Source organism: Ostrinia furnacalis, unplaced genomic scaffold (genome assembly GCF_004193835.3).
Source record: "Ostrinia furnacalis isolate ACB-3 unplaced genomic scaffold, ASM419383v2 OfSCF7353, whole genome shotgun sequence".
NCBI lineage: Eukaryota > Metazoa > Arthropoda > Insecta > Lepidoptera > Crambidae > Ostrinia > Ostrinia furnacalis.
Genome location: NW_021137592.1, coordinates 44,807 through 69,985, shown reverse-complemented (window position 1 = coordinate 69,985; position 25,179 = coordinate 44,807). Strand labels below are relative to the sequence as shown.

At 35.6% G+C, this 25,179-nt stretch overlaps 2 protein-coding genes across 2 annotated transcripts; one reads left to right on the top strand and one right to left on the bottom strand.

Moving 5' to 3' along the window:
• Positions 1–2,378: 2,378 nt before the first annotated feature.
• On the top strand, positions 2,379–4,047 carry LOC114364149 (MRN complex-interacting protein). Its single transcript, XM_028320160.1, has 3 exons — positions 2,379–2,688; positions 2,861–2,920; positions 3,027–4,047. Exons 2-3 carry the CDS (start codon positions 2,870–2,872, stop codon positions 3,870–3,872), a joined length of 897 nt encoding a protein of 298 aa, XP_028175961.1. The 5' UTR covers positions 2,379–2,688; positions 2,861–2,869; the 3' UTR covers positions 3,873–4,047.
• Positions 4,048–4,106: 59 nt separating this feature from the next.
• On the bottom strand, positions 4,107–24,360 carry Sulf1 (Extracellular sulfatase Sulf1). The gene is made up of 15 exons (XM_028320165.1): positions 24,336–24,360; positions 23,565–23,716; positions 22,948–23,117; positions 14,398–14,536; positions 13,407–13,594; positions 12,617–12,781; positions 9,153–9,330; positions 8,898–9,048; positions 8,664–8,815; positions 7,122–8,578; positions 6,907–7,021; positions 6,294–6,513; positions 5,901–6,032; positions 5,729–5,816; positions 4,107–5,266 (listed from the first exon to the last, which is right to left on the bottom strand). The coding sequence occupies exons 1-15, from the start codon at positions 24,358–24,360 to the stop codon at positions 5,188–5,190; spliced, it is 3,411 nt and encodes a 1,136-aa protein (XP_028175966.1). The 3' UTR covers positions 4,107–5,187.
• Between the last annotated feature and the right edge of the window lie 819 nt (positions 24,361–25,179).

Below are 25,179 nucleotides of genomic sequence, written 5' to 3'. Positions count from 1 at the left end.
GTCAATAGATAAATCAAAATCTGTCCTTAAAAATTCCAAAAATTAGTTATAAGAATGAGAAGTGAGACTGGATAGATAAATTAGCAAAGAAAAGGTTATTTGTTGGCTGTTTAAAATCTACCAGTACCTAAATTACTATTTAACCTTCTATAAGTTTCTGAGTACGTAACTCACGAAACGCAACCATTCAAACGCATTTTATAGGTACTATCGGGGACTCGAACGCCTTGACACCTTAAGGGCCTAAATTGTTTGCACACACACGCTCGATTATGCTCCGCCCCCGTTCATTCATATTTCGGGTCTAAGCAGCGTCGGCGCACCACTGTAGATGTTTGCCCTAGCAAACCAAGCTCTATGTAAAGCAATTAGGATTGAGTATTGCTTATTACCCGCATCCGTAGCGCTCGTTTGGCAACGTCGCATTTTAGTCAATTTGAAACCCAATAAAGAATCGCTACAAAATATTATATGAGGCTTCGTGTAAAATTTGAACTAGCGATTGCCCGCTCGGGTCACAAAATTGCTATCGCACATTCCGAGGTAACTATGCAATTTCCCGAGAAAAAAGTAGCCCTTTCTACAATTATTGTTGATATTATGAGTGTAAATCTCATGATATTAGTTTAGCTAGTTAGGGCGAGAAATACAAAATCATACAGTTGCTTTCGAATTTTACTTATTTAATAGGTATTTAATTTATTCGGAACTTATTTAAACAATATGTTATTGAATTAATTAGTAAAGTGTTAAGGAATATTTGTGGCTTAAAACAATCATTGTAAGATCTGGCTATAACTTTCTTAAATCCTTGAATGTAAATAAAAACTTATACCTGATAGGTTTCTATTTATTTTTAATGCATATTTTGTTTTCCGTTTTAAAGAAACACTTATCTTTAAAACGGAACATCTCACATCCAGGTAATTGGTTATCGTAAATATTATAATATTCAGTTAGTTTTATTTCAAATTCAATTTTTTATTGCACATTAAGTGTCTTTACACAAGGTCTTAAATCAATAACAATTAAACTTCAAACTAAATAATACTTAAACAGTTAACAATGAATAGATAAGTTTGTAAGTAAATATAAGAATTATTTTGAGAGGCATGGTTCAGTAATCGAGCGGAGGTCAATAAAAAGGCAATCAAACAGTCCAATTACTAGCACGGGTCAACACAAATCAATCGGTTATTGATCACGAAACTTCACAAAAAAACAAAGGAGAGAATATGTCGACAGATCGCCAAAGCAAAAAGCAGACAGACCTCGTATAAAAACACAATATTAAAAAAAATACATATCTATTTGTTTGTAACCAAATTCTATTATTAAAATTCTAAGGCTGAGTTGCACCATCTTACTTTAACTTTAACAAACGTCAAAATTCTGTCAAACTCCATACAAAAAGGACCGGTTACCGTTATAGTTACGGTCAAAGTTAGGTGGTGCAACTCAGCCTAAAACTAAGAAAGATTGAAGAAAAAGAAACATTTCGTTTTAAACCTTAACCGTATGACAATAAAGTGCACAATGGTATTTCGTATTGCAACCTAAGCCCTGATTGTCTCTTATTGGTCGTAGTAAAAATATAGTAAAATGCGTAACCAATTAGAGACGCGGTGAGCACGTGACCGGAGCGATGCGCTTACGCTAAAATTTCTACAAAGTGGTCAGGCGGAAGAGTCCCCGATAGTACCTACTTTTGTAAGTAATTTATTTTTTAAGTTATTTTAAACGTGCATTATAGATAACTGTTTGTTGATATTCTATTATGTAGGTATTATAACATTTTTGTAGATATATTTTTGCAATAAAATCTTATTTTTATTAAAAAGTAATATTTCGTACGATTTTAATTAATACATTTTAAAATGTGTAAATAATTAAATAAGTGTATATCAGACTGTACTGTAATAAATTATTATGTGTCAAACTTGTGAATTAAAATATTATACGGAAACTGTGATGAATGTGGCTCAGAAATAAAAATTAACATGATATTTGGACTATTTATTACAGTAGTAGGCACTTATTATTATTCTGTGGTAGTAGTATATGCGTCGAAAATTAGGCTACATCACATTAAATTTTAAATAAACAATAATACTGTAAAGTTTCATCAAAATCCGTTCAGTAGTTTTTGCGTGAAAGAGTAACAAACATCCAGACATCCAAATTTTAGCATTTATAATAGTAGGATTTGCTCCAATCTCCAATACAAACAAAATACTATCAAATGGTCTAACATGAAGCTTTACTTTCCCGCCAACTGCAACATCCCGCCAAAAAATCTGAAGTGCGAATTAAAAAAAAAATTAAACAGTAAATGTTTAATTAATAAAAATGTATTGTAATTAATATTATTTGAAGAAAAATAAATATGCATGAGTCAACTTCTTTGATTGAAACGTTATCTAAATGAATCAAAAGTGAAAAGTAAAATTATTTTGAATTGTAAAATTCTGTAGTTTCTGAACGTGAGCCAAATTTGACATTGACAGTTGAAGTTCGAGCCGTTTGAGGTGCATGTGTTTGTTTACTTTGTGTTTGTTCACTTTTGCAGGTGTTTTTCAAAGTTTTTAATTATTTTTGTGTTCAATATATTATGTAATTTTTTTTGCTAGTTATTTACTTAAATGCCTGACTGATTTAACTACACTGTAAAAGTAACACAAATCGCAGGTAAGTTCTATGTTTTTCATTGCAGCTTACAGCGATTAACAATACGATTACGAATAACAATAAAGTTTAGACCTTTTAACACACGCATGCACATCAAAATAAATGTATTTATTTACGAGCTGTTTTAATAATAATTGTTATACTTTTACATTAATTAACTTCTTGTCGATAGGTTATAAAGATGCCGCAAATATTTCAAGTGCTACGATGTTACAAGTGCTTGGTATTTCAAGTATGTATTACTTTGATTATAATTTAATTTTCAATAATCACAATTCAAAAAATCCAATCTCAATTATTTATGAATCAAGATAAAATCTATTTTGGATGGATTCCAGGTGCATCAAACGAAAAAATCTAATAAATTCGCGTGCAAAATGTGTGGTGAAAAACAATCTATAAAAAGACATTACGGACTTGGAAATGGTCTAGAATGTAGGAAACATGTACAGAAATTGAATGGCATTAGGGGTGAACTTGATGAATGTAAAAGTTCACAAAGTATAAGCACTGGGGATGAAGAGAGCGAGAACGAAAATAATACAACAATAGCACCAAAAATTACTGCCTCAGTTCAAAATAAACAAAGTAAATGGTCAGATTTTGTGGAGAATACTGCTGAAAACTTAGAAGTACCAAATAATGATGATAAAATGTATCTTAACCATACAGAAGTGGTTTTAGAAATGCCCAAAAAACGCCGAAAAATATTAGGTAAAAGGAGTATTAAAAATGAAAATAATAGAACATGTTCTAACACTAGTGACCTTGTAGAATCAAATGAGAATGACATGCTCACCGAACTACCAAAACATGAACCATGTCCAAGTTTCTCTAGAATGCAGGAAAGTAATGTTATGAAAAGAACCTTTACACCACCAATAAAAAATAATAACTCTCCGACAAAAATTGAAACTCCGTTTAATACTAAATGGAATGAACTTGATAATGAATCAGACAAAAGTACTTTCAAGACAGAACAACCTCTTAGCCAAACAAATAATGTGATGAAAATTAAATATAAACCACCAGCAATTAATAAAAACTCTAAATGGGCAAAGTTTGCCGAAGATAGTGATCATGAAGAAAATGACGTAGAGACTCCTGTAAATACTCAAAACGATCCAAAAACGTTATTCTCATTATGTGACGATAATGATCTTGATGAATATCTTACAATTTAAATTAAAATCATCATTAAAAGTTTTGTATTTTTGGAGAAATAAAACAAGAGTTTTTAAATAATATTATTATTACAACCAGTACACACAATCATCACAATGGCAACATTTTATATCACTTTTATAATAATTTCTACGAGATAAATAGCCAACTACAAACATGCTGATTTCTTCATCAGTCTGGTCAAGAAATAAGCGATATAAATGGATAGGTACCATGATTACTCTTATTCATAATAGGCAGTAAATAATATTCATTTACCTTAAATAATAGACAAATCGTATCCTTTTAAAAAGTGATACCTACTCTTTTACATTAACTCTTTGCCCTTCTTAGTTAAACTCTTAAATCATCAAAATATGGAATTCATAATAACTAATACTGTTTTTTTAAAAGCATCACTATTATGAACACAGCTAATTAGAAATTCAAGGCATTTTATAACAAAAGTAAGTATGTGTAGACAAATAAAAAATGATGCTTGTACTTAGGACATACTTCTTCCAATTACATAGTTAAGAATAAATTATTTAAAGCTAGAAAGTGTAGTAAATGCTAGTTTAAAGTTAAATAGCCCTACAATAATTGTTTTTTGAAATATGAAACAATATAGAAATAGCAGGGCACTATAAAACAAAATGAAATACAGAAAATACAAGGGTTTGAAATGGGTTCAAGTATAAAAAGGTGAATATAAAATTAATGCATGTAGTAATTAGGCCGAAAAAGCATAATAACAGATTGTACCAACAGAATAACATTTTTACAAAAAAGGATAGTCTTTACCCCGTAGAATATAAGCACAGTTTCGGCAGTGACCTTTCTTTTACACAAGTAAGATTTTTCTTTATTTTTCTCTATAAAATAGGCACAGAAAGATTGTACCCACCTACACAAAGCTATTTTTAAGTCCCACTAGTTTTAAACTATTCCATAAAGCAGAAAGATGAAATACATAGGAAGCCCTACAATATTCGATGCTTTTAAATTATTATCTTAGTTATAATTATATTTAGCTTCAGTGCTATTTTATCGATATTCTCATAAATTCAGTTATACTAGGTATTTGTTGTGTCAATGTCTCTGTTTCAAAGATATAAAAACTAAAATTTTTTGATACAACCAAATATTTTTGAACTTGCCACCTTGGGTGCCACCCTTTAGGCATATTTTATTTCAAGTTGTTCAATGTCTTTGGACCTTAAGGCAAGGTAATAAAGTAAAAAATATGATTCTTTCTTTATTCCCTCTGCCTTCAAAGGTTCAAGCAAGTTCTGCTTTGTTTGAGAATTTACAATATTTATACTATGGGGTAGACTAGAACGCTAAAGCGTGACGACGTCTGTGAAGCCTCTCTCTGGCGTAGCGGCGACCGTATCCACTCCATCGCCATGCCCTGTTAATAAAAATATCCATTGAAATAGTATTTTTGGATAAAACGCTTCATTAGTATTTTCCTGACTATTTCTTCTATTAATAGAACAGAAACTCATCTCAGTCTTAGGGCCTTGCCACACTGGCGGATTACAAACGTATTCAAAGCGGAGCGGCGACGCCGCGTGTCCGCGGCGGACAGTCTGGCGAAAGCTCGAGGCGGAGACGTTGAGAATACGCGACGCGTTTCCGCTTTGAAACCGCTTGCAATCCGCCAGTGTGACAGCTCACTTTGTCTTAGGTCTATTAGTAACATTCAAAGCATTTACAAATAGACAATTACTATAAATTCTTTGAATCGTTAAAATTTTGGCATGCCCGAGGACAAAATCATATTTCCTTCAGCTATTTATCAGGTTGTTTTAAATTTAATGCTTGCTTGATGCTGTATTATCAGAATCTATCATGAATTTTGTTCACTTGCCTTTCTTTATATCCGATAACATCTCCTCTATCGCGAAATCTGTGATCGTCCTCAAATCTTCTGCTTAAGTTCTCTTCGCTGCTCGTACCTGAACAACATACAAAATAAATTATTGTTTGAAATAATTCACAATTAATTTAAAACGTAATAACATAATTCTCATTAGTCATACCTAATGGATTTGAATGGGAAAATCTTCGGCAAGACGGTCCCCGGCAGCTAAGTAACTGTTGAAGTTGATTATGGAAGTAATCTTTCTCTGCAGCTGTTAAGTATTTCACTCGGTTCTGCGTTTCGAAAGGATCTGTAAATAAAGAAACAGACATTAGAAGAACACGAGAAATATCAATATAGCCTTAAAAATTATAATGGTCCTTCTAGCCAGATTTTTTTCTTTAAACAATTTCATAACTTGACTTATTTAGCTTGGCGTCTACATAAAAGTGATTCGTTTTAAAAATGTTGAATCAGCAGATGCAGCGCGTTTAGCTATCATGTTTTTCTAAAATTCTTAAGGACGGAATTACGTAGTACAAGTAAAACGGGTAGATATGGTGGTACTGACCAATTCTCAAGTTGTAGTAAGTGACGAGTCCAGTCACGAACTCGCAGTACAGAAGGTTGTGTGTCGCATTAATGGTTCTCACGCAGTTGTAGGTATTGTTAGATGCGCTCATGCAGAAGCAGAAAGGCCCCGCTGTCCAGAGCGGAGCGGTGCGCCAGTGGTCGTTGTCGTGTCGGAAGCAATTCATACGCTCGGACTCGCACAGCCTTTCCAACTCGGCCTGTAAAATATTTTTTAAATAAACACGTCATAGCAGACTTATCGGAACTCTGAAAGAGATCAATACCGTATCGCTTTTCGCGAGCTGTCATCGCCTTTCGCGCGCTGTAAGCCGCAAGGCGAGGCGTTTACGTTACGGTGCGGAAAAATGTGTGTTGCAGTATGGAGTTTCATACAAATAATACTGACCGTCTCAAGTTGATACGGTTACGATCCCTTTCCTGGTTGATATGTGCTACGTCCTTAAAATAATTTAATCTGGATACCACACAGTTCAGGCGTTAGTCAATAGCAAAATTTTAAAGAAAACCATTTTTAACGAATTTTCAATATCCTACAAATAAGACTGAATCTGGAAAGAATGAGTGGATAATAAATTGATGTATTTACGCACCTTCTTCTTAGCCTTTCTCATTTTTTTGCGAAGCCTTTGTTCTTTAAGCTTTCTTCGCTCTTCTCTAGCTTTTTGAGCCGCTTCCAAGTAACTATGACCAGGACCTCTGACTTTCCTGAAAACATTAAATTTTACATTAGATCCTATGAAATACCAATTAATGGAAAAACCACAAGTTAGAACTTCTTATTTACCAGAAGAAATCGAATACACACCTGCTTTCCTCACAATAACAAACATGTTTGTCCTCGTTCTCAATAAACAAAGGATGAAGCCGTCTTTGGAACACATCAACTTGCTTGTTAAAGACACTCGTATTCTTCGATGACTCCTTATTGGGATTTCTCTGTTCATATTCTGAAGCATCGAATCTTGTTGGTCCTAATTTCCGCGGAGAATTTGTAGTTGTTGTTGGTGTCTCTACTGTAGTATTTATAGGTGTGATTTCGCTATCTAATTCCACTGTCTTTTCTGTGGACAGTATCTTGTCGATTGCCGAATTGAAGTATTGCGCTCTTTCGGAATAGTTAACGGGAATCGCTTGCTCCGTTGTGCTATCGTGTTTAGTACTAGACGTTTCAAATTGCCTCTCCAATTCCACAGATACTACTTCCTCTCCACCAGTAGACGTTTCAACGTTTTGTACTGTAGTCTTGTCTACGTTTAATCCATTCTGGTAAAAGTTGTTGCCTTCTATTATGATAGTCGTTACCTGTGGCTTTGGTAATTCCCTATCTAGAGGATCGATGAATGTTGTCGTAACTCCTTCGTCAGTAACATTGAAGTTAGCTGCAGGAGTTTCAGTAACAGTTTCGTTTTTAAGTTGAATGTCGAAAATATCGTCTTTGGTATTAGCGTTCACAGTAGGCATTATGTATTCGTTAGACTGTCTAAACTTTTTGTCGAAAGATGTGTTATTGCCCTTAGGTTTGAATCTGAGTCTGTGTAATCGGTTCTTCCTTAAATGTTCCTTTGAACTGTTATGGTCGTGAGTAGCTGTTTTGTTATGCAGATGGTTATTTACAAGATGCGAATGTACATTTTGAGATTCTAAAGGCTTTGCAGTTTTCAAATGTCGCTTTATTTCCTTTAAATCCTCGAGTTTAGTTCTTAACTGTCTTATTTGGTCTTCCAAACTAAGCCTATTAGTGTGCCATGCTTTCAAATCATTATAAATAACTTGTGAACAGTTTACTGTTCCATCCTTTTCAATCTTACACTCTAAAGACGATTCATTACTATTTACAATGGCATCATTTTTGTGTTTATTTTTATTGTTATGAGTCCAATGCTGAGCCCTTCGTTTTGTCCTCTTATGTTCTATATTTTCTTTGGTATTTTCGTAAGCTTTTAAAAAGGCTTCAGTTTCTTTTATAAGTTGATCGATGCTCTCTTGGAAGCTATTATTCGCGTCTTCGTCGATAGGCTCGTTTCTGAAACTTAAATGTCCAATGCTTGGGTTTTCTTCGAGAATGCTATCAACAGTGTTAGGTTCATAAACTTCATTGTCAATAGATCGGCGGCTTCTGGATCCATTAGTTTCCTTCAAAGTATCATTGGGACGTCTTGCTATAGTGCCGTCGGTTTCAAGTCTGGTGTAAACCAGACCACTGGGAGTGAAGCAGGCGCACTTTTTCGTACTCATCTTAGGGGTAGTGGTGCTTATTTCAGACTAAAATTAATAATATTTTATTAATTTTATTTCTTCCTAAACTAACTTTGATACACAAGTTAACAAGTATTTTATTAAACCTTACCTCGTACTTGCACTTGTGTCGCCTCCATCTTCCATTTACCAAGACACACTTCCACTTTCTGCCTGCGGAACATGGCGCTCGAAGTTCAGCTTTCGAACATTCTGCTGCCAAACGAGCTGCTTTGCCATTCAAAAATGAGGAATCTGCTCCTTCTGAAAAGTTATTTTAGACTTCTAGTTTCCATTTATCAGACAGATAAAAGTTACAAGACAAGACTTTGAAAGTTACACGTACCTTCTGGATTTAAGAAATCCGACTGTCCGTTGGTACTGGCTTCCTCCAAAGCTTTTTCGAATTTGGCTTCTAGTACTGGATTGTGACTTTCATTGCTGATCAACGGTTCCACAGATGATTTTGCCTCCACATTTTGCGATTCAGAACTTTCCTAAACGAAAATGTTATCATTAGTCACAATTTAATTTTTTTATATCTATGTATTTAATTCACATCTATGTATTTGGATTTTTATCGTCAAATTATTGTCCGTACCTCATCATCATCATCCTCTTCGTCGTCATCTGGCTCCAGAAAATCGTCATCGTCGAATTCTTCGTCGAAATCACTCTCCGAAGACACATCGTTTGGCTGGGGAGTGCTCGCTCGTTCATTCATTAGCCGGCTGTATTTTGATGCTAGCAAATGCGCCTGAGTCTCGCGTCTCCCTGAGCTGAAATCACAAAAAATTGACATCAGTTTGTAAGCGAAAACTGTAGTAAATTTATGAGTTCAATCTTGCATATTATGGTTGAGAACTTGAGACTTGTTTGACAATTCTCTGGTTTGACCTTACATTCCGATTCATTAAATTCTTAGATGAATACCTACCACCTACTACCTACGCTTATTTATAGCCTGACCAGGAACATAAAAACCCTCGCCATGTTGCGGAAAATTAATGGTACTAATTTCTTTTAATGGCAACAGTATAGCCTGACCAGGAACATAAAAACCTTGGCAAAGAGGCGCGTCAATTGCATTTGATAGTGCAACACTGAGTACAGTCGTACCTGTGTTAAATTAATAGGCTAACTTTATGTATCAGGATTCAGGATTACGGGCTAATTTGATATTTTCATAAATTAACGAAAATATATTATTATAGGTAACCTGGTTTAAATAAGTTAAATGAAACCATCAATCGAGTTAGTAGGATTTATTTTATTATTCATCAATATTCAAATTCAGAACTTGAATATTCAACTGCAATGCCTGCTCATGAACGCTTCAAACTCGGTACTTCTTTCCCAATTCCATAAAATTCAACACTTAGAAAGTGACAAAAAACTTTAAAATAGGTAGTTGAAACAAACCACAGCTAATTTTCATAGTGGACTGTACTATACGATAAACATGTCAGTCAATTTGACAACCTTTGTCGAAAACATTATTCAATAAAAATATTGTCCAAACCCTTAGTATTTCTCTTCGACAAATACTTTAACACATTGTGAACCACTTTTCTTTCACGACTATAAAAAGATTTTAGCAATTTAATTCACAAAATCAATTGCGCACATTTAAAATAAAGTTTGTTTACACTTTGACAGCAATAGACTGACATGCAAGGTGACATGACAATGAAGTTTTCAGTTACTGTTGCCATTAAAAGAAATTAGTTCCATTAGTTTTCCGCAACATGGCGAGGGTTTTTATGTTCCTGGTCAGGCTATAACTGAAAACTTCATTGACATGTCACCTTGCATGTCAGTCTATTGCTGTCAAAGTGTAAACAAACTTTATTTTAAATGTGCGCAATTGATTTTGTGAATGAAATTGCTAAAATCTTTTTATAGTCGTGAAAGAAAAGTGGCTNTTTTGATGGGATCTCATTTCTTTTTGTATTTTGTAGACAGCAGTTATGTATCTAGAAAACTGGACCGAAATTGAAAAATTTTACTCGACTTGGCGGTTGCGCTACCGTGCCCCCAAATATTTTAGTTTTTCCTTGATTCATACACCAAACACTACTTATATTCCAAATTTGAAGCTTCTAGGTCTGCTAGAAGTGCCTTAGAGTTTTGATGATCGGTGAGTCAGTGAGTCAGTGAGTCAGTGAGTGACAAAATTAAGTAACTTTGACCCGTTATAATTCTTAAACTACTGGTTCAAATTGAATGAAATTTTAAATATACCGTGTCTTTACAATGCCTGCATAGTTAATGAAAATTCAGCCTTCTAGTTTTATCCACAACGAAGTTACAGGCGGTCGAAAATGGCCTGAATTGCTTCGAGAAAAGGATGGTACGGCCGTGCCGCTTTTTTGCTCGACTTGGTGGGGGCACTGCCGTGCCCCCAGATAAGAATAGTTATTAAAAACTATTGAATTGGTCACTTTCTTGCTTTGCTTGAGTTGTCAATTAAGTAAGTGACGTCATAGGTTCTAATGAAAATAAAATAAAGAACAGAATGGAGTTTTATGAATTTAATGTTTTTGATACGTCTTAACGTTTCGGGCATATGGAGCATAGTGTGTAGCGTACTTTACTTTTTCTCAATTTTCTCCAGTTACTTAGGTACTTTATTGTGCACCTATTTTTCTACATTTCAAAAACACAAGCAGGGAAACAAAAGGTTCCTTACTTGTGACGTGTAATCACGCTTCTTTTGTGTAATGCAGTACTTACTCCTTTTAATTTCACCGCGCCGCCACACAGCGAACGTTTTTATAAGTTTTCTTTTGTTTCTACGCTTTATTTAGCATTTAGGATTTACAGATTAATTTTCTAAATGCACATTATACTTACCACTACTATATTTAGTTAATTTGACCTTTATTTGAGTAGCTGCTGCCCACTGGTTTATCCACGTAAAGTTTCAGTCTGTTACTGAATGTCTTACACAATCAAAATCGCTGGATAATGGCTCATATAATTTTGTAGCTTAGGTAACACAGTACTAGATTATTTAAAAAAAAATATTCTAATTATTTTAACGATTGTACTTACGAGTGCTATGGAAAGAAATGAGTATATATTTCCGAATCTTATCTATAATCTGCTTTTTTTAACAAACTCTTATCTTTACGGTTTAATTTGTAAACAAATTTCATTATTATTGAAATACTCATGTAACGCACACCCTATTACCTGATACATTTCTGATCCAAAGAGAAAAACTTCCTTTAACCTTTACCCACACAACACTAAAACCTTTCTAACCAAAAAGTGTTTATCCACTCCCATCACGCTCAAAGACAAACTTTAAAACGACGTCTTAAAGTACAAATTTCATTGTAGACGGATAAGAGATATGTCGTTGGCGTTGGCCATAAGACGATATAGCTTCAGCGATTCAATGCAGACCATATAGCGGCCTCTCTCTCTTATTCGCATCTCAGATTATGGAATAGGGGTGAGCCACGGATTTTAAGCAAGGAGAGTGTCAGGAGCTAGTTCTTACCAGCTACAGACTGCAATATACAGGGTGACTTGTTGAATGAGAAGATACTCATGTATTTTCATACTTACAGTCAATAGCACATCAGCCTGTAGGTATATTTTGTTGCATAATAGCTCCTGCTACTACACAGGGCCTTTTTTTTTTTTACGGGGAAAAAATGCGTTGAATCGCATACCTACCCTGCGGGGACAGGGTAGGTTATGTGGCTAGTGCAAGTTTACATCAAACGTGCTTACTAGTGAGCGCGTCAAAAAATGACATTAAATGTATGACGCATTGTGCGGACAGCGCCCCAAGCGGGAAACGTTTAAAAACTAAAATTTTCATACATTTATTAAACTCACACTCAGCTCACAGATGNGGCTATAATTATCTACAATCTAGATACATAGATTCTAGATCAAAGATGACAAACCTTTATGTATCAACGTGCCACTTTAAAAAAAATGAGTATAGAGTTATTGAATAACTTTATCCTTTAAGCCAGTGTGACACCGTAAGGCGTTGCGTAATGACGTAGCATATTCAATTGTTTTTTTTATCATAATAAATACCTTTCAACTAGGAATGTGTCTGGCCAGTGCGCGGTTGCCATGCGTCTGCGCCGCGGCTGCAGCAGCGGCAGCAGCGACCGGCCGTCCATGTGAGCTGGGGGCTCCACGCCACCCATGTCGAGGAAAGTAGGCGCTAGATCGATGTTCAAAACTATGTCGTCCACCCTGAAATAAACAGTGATAGTTTATAATCACTGGACAGAGGAGTGATCGAGTGAGGCGTTGAATATGGCGAGTGGCGACCTTTATTAAACAGTCGCGATGACCCTTATGAAAATTTTGTATAGGCAATATTTTTTGCCAACCCTATTGGATAAGCGAGCAACACAGCATCGATATAAATAAGTATGTTTCAGTGAAAAAGTTTTTCGTGTACAAGAACCATAAAGTGACTTGTGTAGTAAAAATTAAACCTCTGGAAGAGAGCTACGAGAAATTATCAGTTTAAAACTTTCCGAAGAAAATAGCTTAATGATCAAACTGCTCCGTGACCTAAGCTAGGCTTAAAGTTATTCAAAACTAGCAAAGTTACATTCATATTATTTGTACCCCGGTTCGTGCGCATAAAATAAAATAGAATTCAAATTAATATTATTGATAGAAGACAGTAATGAAAGCTAAAGCTAATAAAAGGCAGTAAAAATATTAAATTTAATAGTGATAGAGTAGTGATATGGAAAACATTTTACTATCAAATGTTTAGAAAATTAATAATTAATTAGTCCTGAATTTGAGAATTTCAAAAATGTTATAGGAAAGTTCCTCTATTCGATATAAGAATAGTACTTACACAGTTCCCGGTTCCACGCCAGGCCCTCGCACCAAGAACGGCACCCTGATGTCGAACTCGAACGGGAAGCTCTTGCCCTTCACCAGCCCGAACTGGCCCAAGTGGTAGCCATGGTCTGACGTGTACACCAAGTACGTGTTATCCAGCTCTCCAAGAGCTTTGAGCTCCTGGTACACTCGTTCTACAGCCTGAAATTAAACCGTGTATCACATTGAAAAAGAAGAAAGAAGATTTTACGATTAGTACGAAATTCGACGAACGATTTCATCGATGTCTAATACATCGTCTAAAATGTTAGTTAATGATGCTACATGAAGTGTAACGTTACATACCTATGTTAAGGACTAATAATCATCAAAATATTATAGGAAATCTTAGGTTGCTTTCTCATCTTCCTGTTCGGAATATACTGCCCATAATACAGCTTCATTTTAGTTAATGTCTTCAAAAAACTCATGAATATTTAAACTTAGTTATTCCAGCGAAGAAAAAAGTGCTTCTCAATAAAACAAAACAGTTACTTTCAATGATTTTGCACGGTAGGTAGTCTCCAGGACAGGACCGGTAGTTAATTTCTTAGAACTCACTTTGGATGAACTTATTGAAATATTTTTACCGTTAAAAACTGATGCAACGTCTGATTTAAGTAGGTAGGTACACAACACTGTCTTGATCTTACATTTTATAGTGTCAAAGTCGGACCACTTCAAAAGTTTTAAACATGACAGATCTGCTCCACACCTTGCAGCAGATCAAGAAACCCTTTTAACACGCTTATTTAACTTATGGAAAACCATATCACATGAGGAACTAAGCACATAAAGCTTGGGCAAGGAGTGGGTCTGCCACAGTAGTTTAACCATTGCTTGTCACCTCTAACTAGCGATAAGTCAGCCTAAATTGTGCCGTTACAATTTTGCATTTCTTTTGTGTGGTGTCCATTAAAGAGTATCGTATGTAGGTATCTCCACTACACGCATTATGTACTCACCATATCGACGCTCTGCAGCGTTTGAAGGCGTTTCGTCATGAGCAGATCGGTGAACTGACGGTGGATCGGCTTCATCTTCTCCGTGACCCGCAGGATCCACTGCTTGTCGGGGTTCGGGGCCATGTCATAAGTTGGGGTGCTGTGGACAAGGTAAATAGACAAATAAATAATATGCAAATAGCCATCAAGAGTTCGTTTCAGCCAAATGACGTCTACTGCTAGACAAAGGCTTCCCCAAGGAATTCCACAACGACCGGTCCTACACTCCCATCCAGGTTTTTCCCGCGATTTAATTTATCTTAATTCAGATGCATCAAACTGTATACCACCTCACCACTACCTAGTCTTTTAAGCTGTGGTTAAGTAACTGATAACGTTTGACAAATTAAGGAATAGGTACTAGGTAGGTATGTTATTAATTTGTCAAAGATATTATTTGCGTCTGGAGGAAACTGATCGGATTCCACAATTTGCACCATTATTATAATATTCCACTCTTCAAAAAATATCATGTTAACCGGTTATCTTTTAACGAAAGGTAAATCTAGGCAAGCGGAGACGCTAGCGAAAACAAGAAATTTTGATTCCTACATTTAGTTATGTGATAAAATAAAAAATCTACGCATTTTGTTAAAATAAGCTAACTCATCATGCAGTCAGACCTACTTCGTTGAGCCCTGCCTGAATAAGCCATATCATCATTACATTTTAATTTCGCGAATGTGTATGCAACATTTTCTTTTTTTGGAAACGTGGCCCGTTAAAAAGTAAAACTAATTAAGGCATTTGATACAGACGTCCAATTAATGTCAGATACATGTACACTTGTACAGAATGTACACGATGCCTGACTGCTGGGCCGACTCGCGGCCAGTGTGGCAATGCCTTTTAAAATTTGTAAGACAGAAGAGTAGTGAATCTGTGATTTCGTACCTCCTAAATACCTACAATAAAACTAATGTAACGTCGCGTCGTCGTAAAAAAAATCGTTGAAAAGTAAATGAAACAATTGAGGATCGAAATTAGTCGATGAATAAAAAACAGTTTCTTAGTGGCCAGTCATATTAAGGTCAAGGAGTTTAGCGGTCTCAAAATAAGTTTGGTTAGATAAAGAAAATTCATTTTTTTTATCACACATTAATCTATTCACAAAAATAAAACAGTCTTTTATTCAAAATAGACAAATAAACTGTAGACCAACTGTTAAAATCAGTAATTACTTAGTTATCTACATAAACTACAAACTAAAAGCTGGGTAAAGTGATTTTAGCAATATACTTAGTTCAATAGTCTCAATACAAAGTGACTTATTTTTGCTTCCTTCTCTTTATTTAGTCCTACATCGTCATCAATTTAACTTCTTTTTTCCATTTTGTGCCAAAAAGTTGCCCGAGTGGATTAACTTTTTGTTTTAACGATACAAAAAAGAACTTCCTGCAAAATTTGTTATTTATAGTGTTCCTACAGACCGCCGTGGCAGGTTATCGGAAAGCGACCACACAATACGCCGATGGCTGAATATTAAAGCGGTCCCGGGTTCGATTCCCGGCGCCGCCTTGTCGCGGCAGGGAATAATGGATGTAGGTGATCTCCATACTTGCATAATCGCGGTATGAAACCGAGACGTTATTTTGTGGGGCTGCATCGGTAGGGTATCGTAATCAATATTGTATTTAGGGCGAACGCGAAAAGAAAGAAATTCATCGTTGTTTGTTTTTTTTTTTGTTTGGGATATAATAATGTGTTTGACTGATTTCAGGATAGATTACCGTTAGACAATCTTTTAGGATTGGCCATATTTTCTAAGCTCTAGGTGTGCTCCATCACTGGAATATGTCTATTAAACTGGTGATTGTGTAAGAATAAACTGTCAACATCCAAGTATCCTAATAAATAAAGTTTGGTTTTTACTCGTGTCTTCTCGGCCCTTACTGAATACTTAAGTCCTAACCTTAGCTTTATAAACCAGCTTAATTCAATCACCAATAACAATAGGAATTAAATGAGTCGGCGACAGTATGGCCGACTCATTAAGGCGCGTGTGTATATCAAACAGTATAATTAAATATACTACATTAAACGACTGTCGTTTATTCGTATGAGGGATTAGCGCAGGGTCATCAACCTTAAATATTTTTGATGCCTGGAATTAAGTTACAAGCTCCGACTCACGAATTCACGATCGGTTCTCCGATGAGACATGTTTAGGGTTGCCACCCATAAAAGTACAGACAACAAGCACATCAGACTGCAATAAAATTGCAAAATCACCCGTGTTACACAGTGTATGTACCTGATGAATCTACATTACGATTTTGCATAATCTTTACACAAAACATCATGCAAATTTATGTTACCGCATAAAACTGAATGATCAGTGATTGACTGATAAATGCTGATGTTCAATACAGTTAAAATAATACAAGTGTTACAGAATTTACAGAGACAAAGTATGACGGTCAAGAAACGATATACAATTAGGTAAATACAACAAACAAAACCATGGTTGGCTTCAAAATAGGTCGATGATCAAAGCTCGATTCAATTTAAATCATAAATTAAGGCTATTGATTGGTTACATTTCTGTATTTAGACCAGTCAAAGAGCCAGAGAAATGGCTGAAATTGAATCAAGTTTACATTTTTTGTAATACGAACTTAAAAGCTTAATAAATGAATGCAATATCGTTGACAGCCCTGTGAGCGACTTTCATGTGCCGACAATTATGCCGCCCTGTCCGCCGAACGATATTTATGTGCTAAGGATCCGCTCCGTAGGGGATCACAAACTCGTGTGTAGGTATTCCGATTATTTAAATCGAGAAGGTCAACGCGAAACTGCATCGATTAAAACAAAACAACACTAGTTCAGGTAAATGCGATAACGATTTTAATGGGAAACTAAAAGAGCGTTATCAATGCATTGACTTGGTAGGTAGTTTTTATTTTTAGCAATTTAATTTAACATGTCTAAAGCTAGCGGTCCACGCGTACAATTATGTTACGGGCACAGTTAATAAGTAGTATTTATATAAAGTAATTTAAAAGTTTAAATACCCTAATTAATATGATTTATTAATCGAAAGAACGCGTAGGTAAATGTTTTGTTACAAGTACCGGAGTTTGGTTTTTGTAAGGTAATACAATTTATACATACAGGATCGAGTCTAGAGCACTTTAAAAAAAAATCCGAACTCAAATTTTTTTTTTCATATTTTTTAGGGATAGTACATTGGTAGAGCTACCTCCCCTATCAGTTTGATTCACCCATTCTGGGATACCCTGTATATGCAGACAAGTTAATGTATATTTTAGAGAGTGCTGGTAGCTTCTCGCCAATGTATACGAGCAAACTTGTAGGCTCCATACTTTACACATATTACAAATAAGTAAGATAATATTTTTACAGTAGTTTTTTTTTTACAAGTAGATTAAGTAACTAAAATAAGAAATGACAAAGGATGTTGCTAGAGCTTTTACTGAACTGTTATCTTTATCATCATCATCATCATCATCATCGCAGCCATAGGACGTCCACTGCTGAACATAGGCCTCCCCCAACGCTTTCCATGTTGCCCGGTTGGTAGCGGTTTTCTTTAAAGTGTGAAGTTTCTTATGGACGTGTGATTATTAAGTAATTTGGCAAGTCACTAATGAATAAAGTATTTTTGTCAATTTTCTACACAGCTTAAGGCTAATGCAAAAATAAATAAAGCTAAGTATAAATCAGTTACCAATTACGCAGTCTGTTTAACCGAGAAGAAATTATTATCAACTAGCTTTCCGCCCGCGGCTTCGCCCGCGTGGAATTTTGTCTGTCACAGAAAAACTTTATCGCGCGCGTCCCTGTTTAAAAAACCGGGATAAAAACTATCCTATGTTCTTTCCCGGGACTCAAACTATCTCTATGTCAATTTCATCAAAATCGGTTGCGAGGTTTAAGCGGGAAAGCGTAACAGACAGACAGACAGAGTTACTTTCGCATTTATAATATTAGTTGGGATGCAAAATTAAGCAATCATCTCGGTCTAGACGAAGTATCATTTAGCGTTAATTTTAATACATTTAACATGCTTATTAAAGGTAATTGGAAGGAAACAGCGCATTATCGATCGTCCGGTTCTAAATCATTTGATTACGTGAAGCAATTAGAAGTACAATTTTCTATGTATTTTTAATTAAATAATGTGATATTGATGACGGCCGTGATATGGAATTATGTGGTTTTACTATGCATTTTAACTTCTAAGGATAGAACAAGTTTTTATAAGTAAATGTGCGATCTTTCTCACGCGGAGCTTAAAAGCTGTCTTTCGACTGAGGCGAAGTGAGCAAAGCATTTTGACCTGTTAAATAAGTGATAAAAAATAGGTACGTAAGTGAATTCTAAAAAATATTTTGTCGAATAGGTTTTCTCGGGTTGTCACAACCCTAGTGTCAGACTAATATAAACTACATAAGTTAAACTAATGTCAAATGACAAACAAATCATGCTGATTTAGCATGTTTGTGTACCTATTACCAAAATACTCGTAGATTCAATTTTGAATTCAGCTGCAGGAATAATAACTGGCAAATTGAAATCTGTTGTCAATTATCGTTACTGCAATGCTTTGAATAGCCTTTTAATAAAAGCCTATAAATTAATTTGGAGAATCGAATCGAATGTCATTTCAATTGCAATCATTACCAACGCCCGCAAACTGCAGTAATCAATTAATGTGTTTTAATAGAGCCTATTTTGCAACAAAAAGAACATGATGATGTGCTGTCGTTGTACTTATGAGACACAATATGGTTAGTATTTCATCGAAGCGGGTTTAAATAGATCTTGCAACGTCAATAAATGAATGTCAAAATTAAAATAATAAATTATGATACTAATAATAAACGAGCTTAATTAGAAACTTGATTAATGTCATCAGGCAAATGTTCGAGTTTTTGTAACAATTATATTTTATTAATAAAATGAAAAATACTCAGTCTTTAGAAATACCATAACATAGATTTTCTAAAGGTTCAGCTTCTACTTTGTACTCCACTTAGACGGTCATCGACCATTGACCAAGTCGAATCATTAATGAAACTACGAGTAACATTCTTTAAAGGCGTAGGACCTCGTTTTCCTAAGTAAACTATTCCTTGGTGCCATGACGTAATAAAAAATTGCCTTGTATCGACCAATTTAACTGTCCACATAAGAGTAAAATCTCGTACCTACTTATACGAGTATGAGAGAATGAGAGCCAAGTTTCTTAGAATCCCAATTCCCGTCCCATTCAGCTGGTTGAAAAGCACTAATAACAACTCGAAGTCCCTTCGGTGAATATTTCAGAAAACATTAATTGCTGCGGCATTTTCGCGAGGGCCGCCATCTTGGTCCTGCTTAAGTATTTAGGAGCTGACCGGCTTTTGGGATCCGCACGTTACGATGCAAACTTTTTCAACATAAACTTTGTTTATGGCCTGAAACCTGCCGTTACACGTTGCTTCGTTAATACGTTTAACGTTTACTTTTTGAATAAGGTTTTATTAAAGTATACCTCTATATTCATCTTAGTTTCAACTTATAGTATACTCTAACTTTATCTGTAGATTGTCTTTATGTCTTCTCTATCCTCAAATAAGCCTTAATAAGTATACATCAAATTACACCTGAGGAACGCGGGGAGTCGTACGGGATAACAAAAATATATTCCTATGAGGCATTCGAACGTTGGCCGCGAGATAGCAAGCCATGAGCCGAGAGCCTTCTAAAGTATTAGTGTGTTGTGTACCTATGATAGATGGCTTGATTTGGCAAATTATGGTATTGGTGAATAAGTTAGTTTCAGACTATTTGTATTTAATACCCAATCTGTGAGTGAGTATGTGTATGAATCTATAGATAAATGACGACAATATTTTCATCATGTCTTGTAATAACTCGACTTTTTACTACCAAGTGTAATGTCAACACCTATTTCACTTTCCCCGTTTCCCTTTCAATGTTGTCAACACCTGCCTCAGATTTACCCCTATTAATTAAAACCGCACTTCACGTCTTAATTACTAACTTACTGCCCTGATATCAGAATAGCAAAGTTCATAATGACGCTCGAATTAACGAGCAAAGAATATTCAAAGGGAATTACGGATACGGCACCCGAAAGCGCGACCTTGTTTTTCGTGCTCTCTAAAATTTCAGGTGCTCTTGCGGTGCCCCGAATAATTTTTCTCCCATCTCGACACACGTTGCCGATTTATGTTTCATGAGCATGCATATACTTGTCCGGTTACTTTTTGCTTCACACGATAACTTGGCCTGTCTGCCGTGGCGGTAAAAGAAAAGCTGGTCTGAGCAAGTGTATGAAGGTTTTTCCAAGATATACCTGTTGTACCTACCTATTTGTTCAATTATCATTTGTCGCAAAGGCTTTATAGACAAGCATGCATATAGAGATACCTACATAGTTTATTGAGACTGATAAAATTAAGACATTTTCAGTGTTTATTTGGCAACCAGTGATTTAAACGGCGCACGCCAGCGCTGTTTATGACACTCCCTGTACATAATTCTGTATTCTGAACAGTTTCTCGAATAAGTAATGTACAGAAAGAAGTCTTGGTTAAAGCTATGATTTTTACAATTTATTAAAACATGTTACTACTCCACACAGGTATTATTGCAGGCCATGCTGCAGATCCTGGGTATACAGAAGTTGAATCAATGGTGGGGATATAATAGTTTTGAAAATTCCATTCCACAATTCATATTATTCATACAAAGGCGATACATTCGATATCATATCTGAATTTTAACTTTACCCTGCCATTTTAAACTGCTTATAGGTACCTAATACTGACCCCTAGTTGGGGATCAGCCTCGTTTGTTTATTCAGCGAATGGTGTGGGAGAGGACATAATAATAATAATATGTATTGAGCGATTGAGATGTTAACGGCTATAATTTTGGATTTGGCAATCTTTATCATCTGGTGTCGCTCAGGAAAATATATTTTTTTATTTAAACGAAAGAAAATAAATTAGTGACTCCAAGAAAAATGCAGTCCTTATAACTACCTCGATAATAAACTGAGTTAAAAACTAGGTTTTTGTCTTTGGTGTCCAACGTTCGCATTATTTCACAAATGTCGTAAAATTATGACGCTTCTAAATTACGTAGTAGTCTTCAAATGTTGAAAATCAAAAAACTCCATGGTGCCATTGGTACCCGTGTCCCCGTTTTTTGTTTCAATCAAAGTTGTGTTTCATTCAACAAAAAGTTTTCGGTATCCGGGGCACAGTCAATAAACGAGTTTGTGTTCGTCAAACAAGCAAATTCCCCAGTTTACCTTTAGGCCGCAATATAGCCGAAGGAGCCTTATTGATTGAGGGATTGACCTTTAAGGGAGGCAAATCGTACCTATCGTCGGTAGGTACTTTTATAGTAGGTACTTACGTACTTGACTTCTAATGAAGGACCTTGTCTTAGATGAGTTCTGTTGTTGATTTATATTGAATTGAACACTGAAGAATGTAATTGCGATGTTTGTTAACTAATTGGCTTTGATTTTATTTTTCGGTTTTTGCTTAGGTAGATTATTATGAAAAATCTATGTCAATATTGCAAAAGCACGTTTTTCAAGTCGAAAAAAATTTAAATACCCCTTGTGTGTTTTAAGACCTACTTAGTTCTAACTGTATTTTTGGAATTTTGTAAATTTCCTTTATATCAATGTGTTGATATAAAGGAAATTTACACACAAACAAATTCGCGGACAAAACGTTAAAATGTCTGGCTTCCACGAAATCATTATCCAAATTACAGACAAGCTTTTGAATTGTATCGCGATAAAATGTTACAATGACTACTGTTTGGTTATCTTGAAGCGCACAATGGATTTGAATACCTAACTTTCAAATTCAAAGCTGTAACAAGATGATAGTAAGGTACCTATCTGCTTACCAGTTTGTTTAATGTACAGTGAGTAGCACTTCAGGCAGTACATTTTTGTTGCAATATAGCCCCTATTTCAACTGTATAAAAGTCACAGTTTTCAGTTTGATATGGATTAACTGTACAATACAATAGTCTATTAAAGCTTGTAGCCACCATAATATTCTAGACTAAGTAGGCATCTTTGTTAGCATCGATAGACATCTAGTCCACAAATAATGTTAAGCTACTTATGTGAGTAGTCAATTCAGTTAAATGTTGATCAGCTATTTTCAACGATTCTTATCTATTGTAATTTCGGCTCCCATCGGTTGTTGTTTAGGTTTTATACTTATGATATTTTGCTAACACAAACTTAAAAAAAAAAACCTTTTGTTATCAAACACAACATACATTTAGTTTAGTTTTAAGAAAAAGGCAATGCTACGAAAGCTACAAATATGGAATGGATTTCTTGCCTACTACGAAAATTCTATTGAATTTTTGGAAGTTGTTGTAAGGTTTTATTTTTTAAACCTTACCGCTCATGCCTGAAGGTCTTCAAACGAACTTTACATTTATAGCGACACTCATGGGGTAATAACTAATAAGGCTAATTATCCTGGTACTCACTGATGGGTGGTGACGTTGAAGAACAGATGAGAGTACTGAGGAGCAGAGTCCTCAGGCCCGTGAGGAGCTGGGAAGGACATCACCAGCAGCACCGGTTTCCTTGCGAATCGCCTCTTCGATGCCCGGAGGAAGGCGATGGAGTCGTTGGCTATCAGATCTGGGTAGTAGTCCTGTGAGAAAATTTATTTTTATACATTATAGATAGTGAAACTTTCTTTTTACTTAGCTAGGTACTAAAAAAGTGGCAGGGGGTACCCTAGCACTACGTGTTACTATTTTTCGCCTTAAAAATCTAACAATAACCTAACAGTGTCGGCATCAGACTGCCAATTCCAGCTTCTATGAACACTGGTTCGATCCAATTGTGGTGAGAAACCACTATTAGCATAAGCACATTATTAGCTTTCTTGAGGGGTTACCAGGCACTGGGATATTAAAATAGTTATTGCAATTCACGAAGGCGAGTGAGCTTTACATGTGTGGTGGCTCGCTACTGTTCGTTTTTTCAAAAGTTTTGATAAACATTACACTATCGTTATGTGCATGTACACGTACACACACAAGTAAAGCTCACTCGCCTTCGTAAGTTGCAAGAACTTTAATTTAAAAATACTTACTCTATGATAGTCATCGCCATGCTTAATCCGCTTCCCATTCATGTTGATGCTGTAGTTGTAGTACTTGGAGTTCATGATGAGCCCTCCCCACTCGCGCCAGCCGGGGGGGATGTAGGACCCGTTGTACTTGTTCAAGTACTTGCCGAAGTAGCCTGGGGACAAGAGGAAATGTTCGATTAAAATTTACAGTAAGATACAAGCACATATTATTATTACCTGGACTCAACTAAGCAGAGCTTTATTACGGACAAGTGATCAGGGGATCAAGGGTTAAATTCTGTGATACGTCATGTATAATTCTTTCGACTGTTGGCTAGTCTAGCCAGGGCAAAAATAATATTATGGAAATACGTACACAATTAGGTAATAAGATTTCCCCTCAGTGGCATTGAAGTGAGGCTTGTCACTCCTTCATGCTAAAACTGCTTAACTCATGCCCTTTTGACAAAAGTTTCGCGTCCGCTAGTTAAGAATAATTAATTTAAAAAAATAACTTTAACCTCTACCTACTAATGTTCTATTCTCTGAAGAACTATCATTTATTTCTTCAGCACCTAAATTACATCAAACGAGACCTCTAAAACCAGCCTCCACCAACCGTAAACTTCCACAATTTCCTCGAATAGTTCCCAAAGAGCGTCGCAAGATCATTGTTACGGGAGACAATAGTTCAAATTTTAATTTGGGCGTCGCTAATGGAATGCAAACGGGGGTGGTTTTTAATTTCGCCAGGAGTTCCCGCGCCGATGAAGTGGCACCGACACTGATTACTTCTGCCGAGGACGTGTTCTGGCATGGGAGATGATGGGATGCAAAAGGAGAGAGGAAGCGGATTTTGTTTTATGTTAATGTTAACAAAATTTAGGAGGCTAATTTGGGAGGCTTATTGTTCAGCAGTGGATGATGATGATAATAACAGAATTTTCTCCTAATATTCCCATTGTCCCCCACTATCCCTAATCCGCAATTAACATTTTTACCCGATGTCCACCAGTAGAAGAAAAATGGTGGAAATAAGCCGAATTTTTGGCAGTAAGTAAAAATAAATAGCCAGTTACTCTGTTGAAGATGCCGGGTAAAACTCGCTTGCACCTTCGGCCTGATCATTATTACTGTCCGCCAAGTGAGTTGTGGTTAAATAACAATACAGTTCTAAGATAAGTAAGATTCTCTCGATTCTGAGGATAAGAGTTCGATTGACCGGGAAAGAAATTATTTCATTTTTCTTTTTTGTGTTAGAATAGGTACATAAGTAGGTACAAATAACACTAACAATAAAACACAAAATCGCTTTAAGCTTCTACATTATCTCTTGTTTCCCAAAGAGACAACAAGATGCCGGCAAAGACGTAAACTGAAAACAGCTATAAGAAATACAAATTCGTTTTAAAAGTTTCCTTTACTTTGAAAACATTTTCCTGTACAAATATTTTGAACGCGCCTCGGATTTTTCGGCCTGATACTTTCGTTTCGCATTTTTCGCTTCTATTTGCTAGAAGATTCTATTGTATCAACACGAGTATTCAAACTGTTCCAGTTTTATTCAAACTGTGTTTTATTAAAGAAAATAAGCGGTGAATACAAAGGCAGAAACTGCGAGTATACCTACTAACAG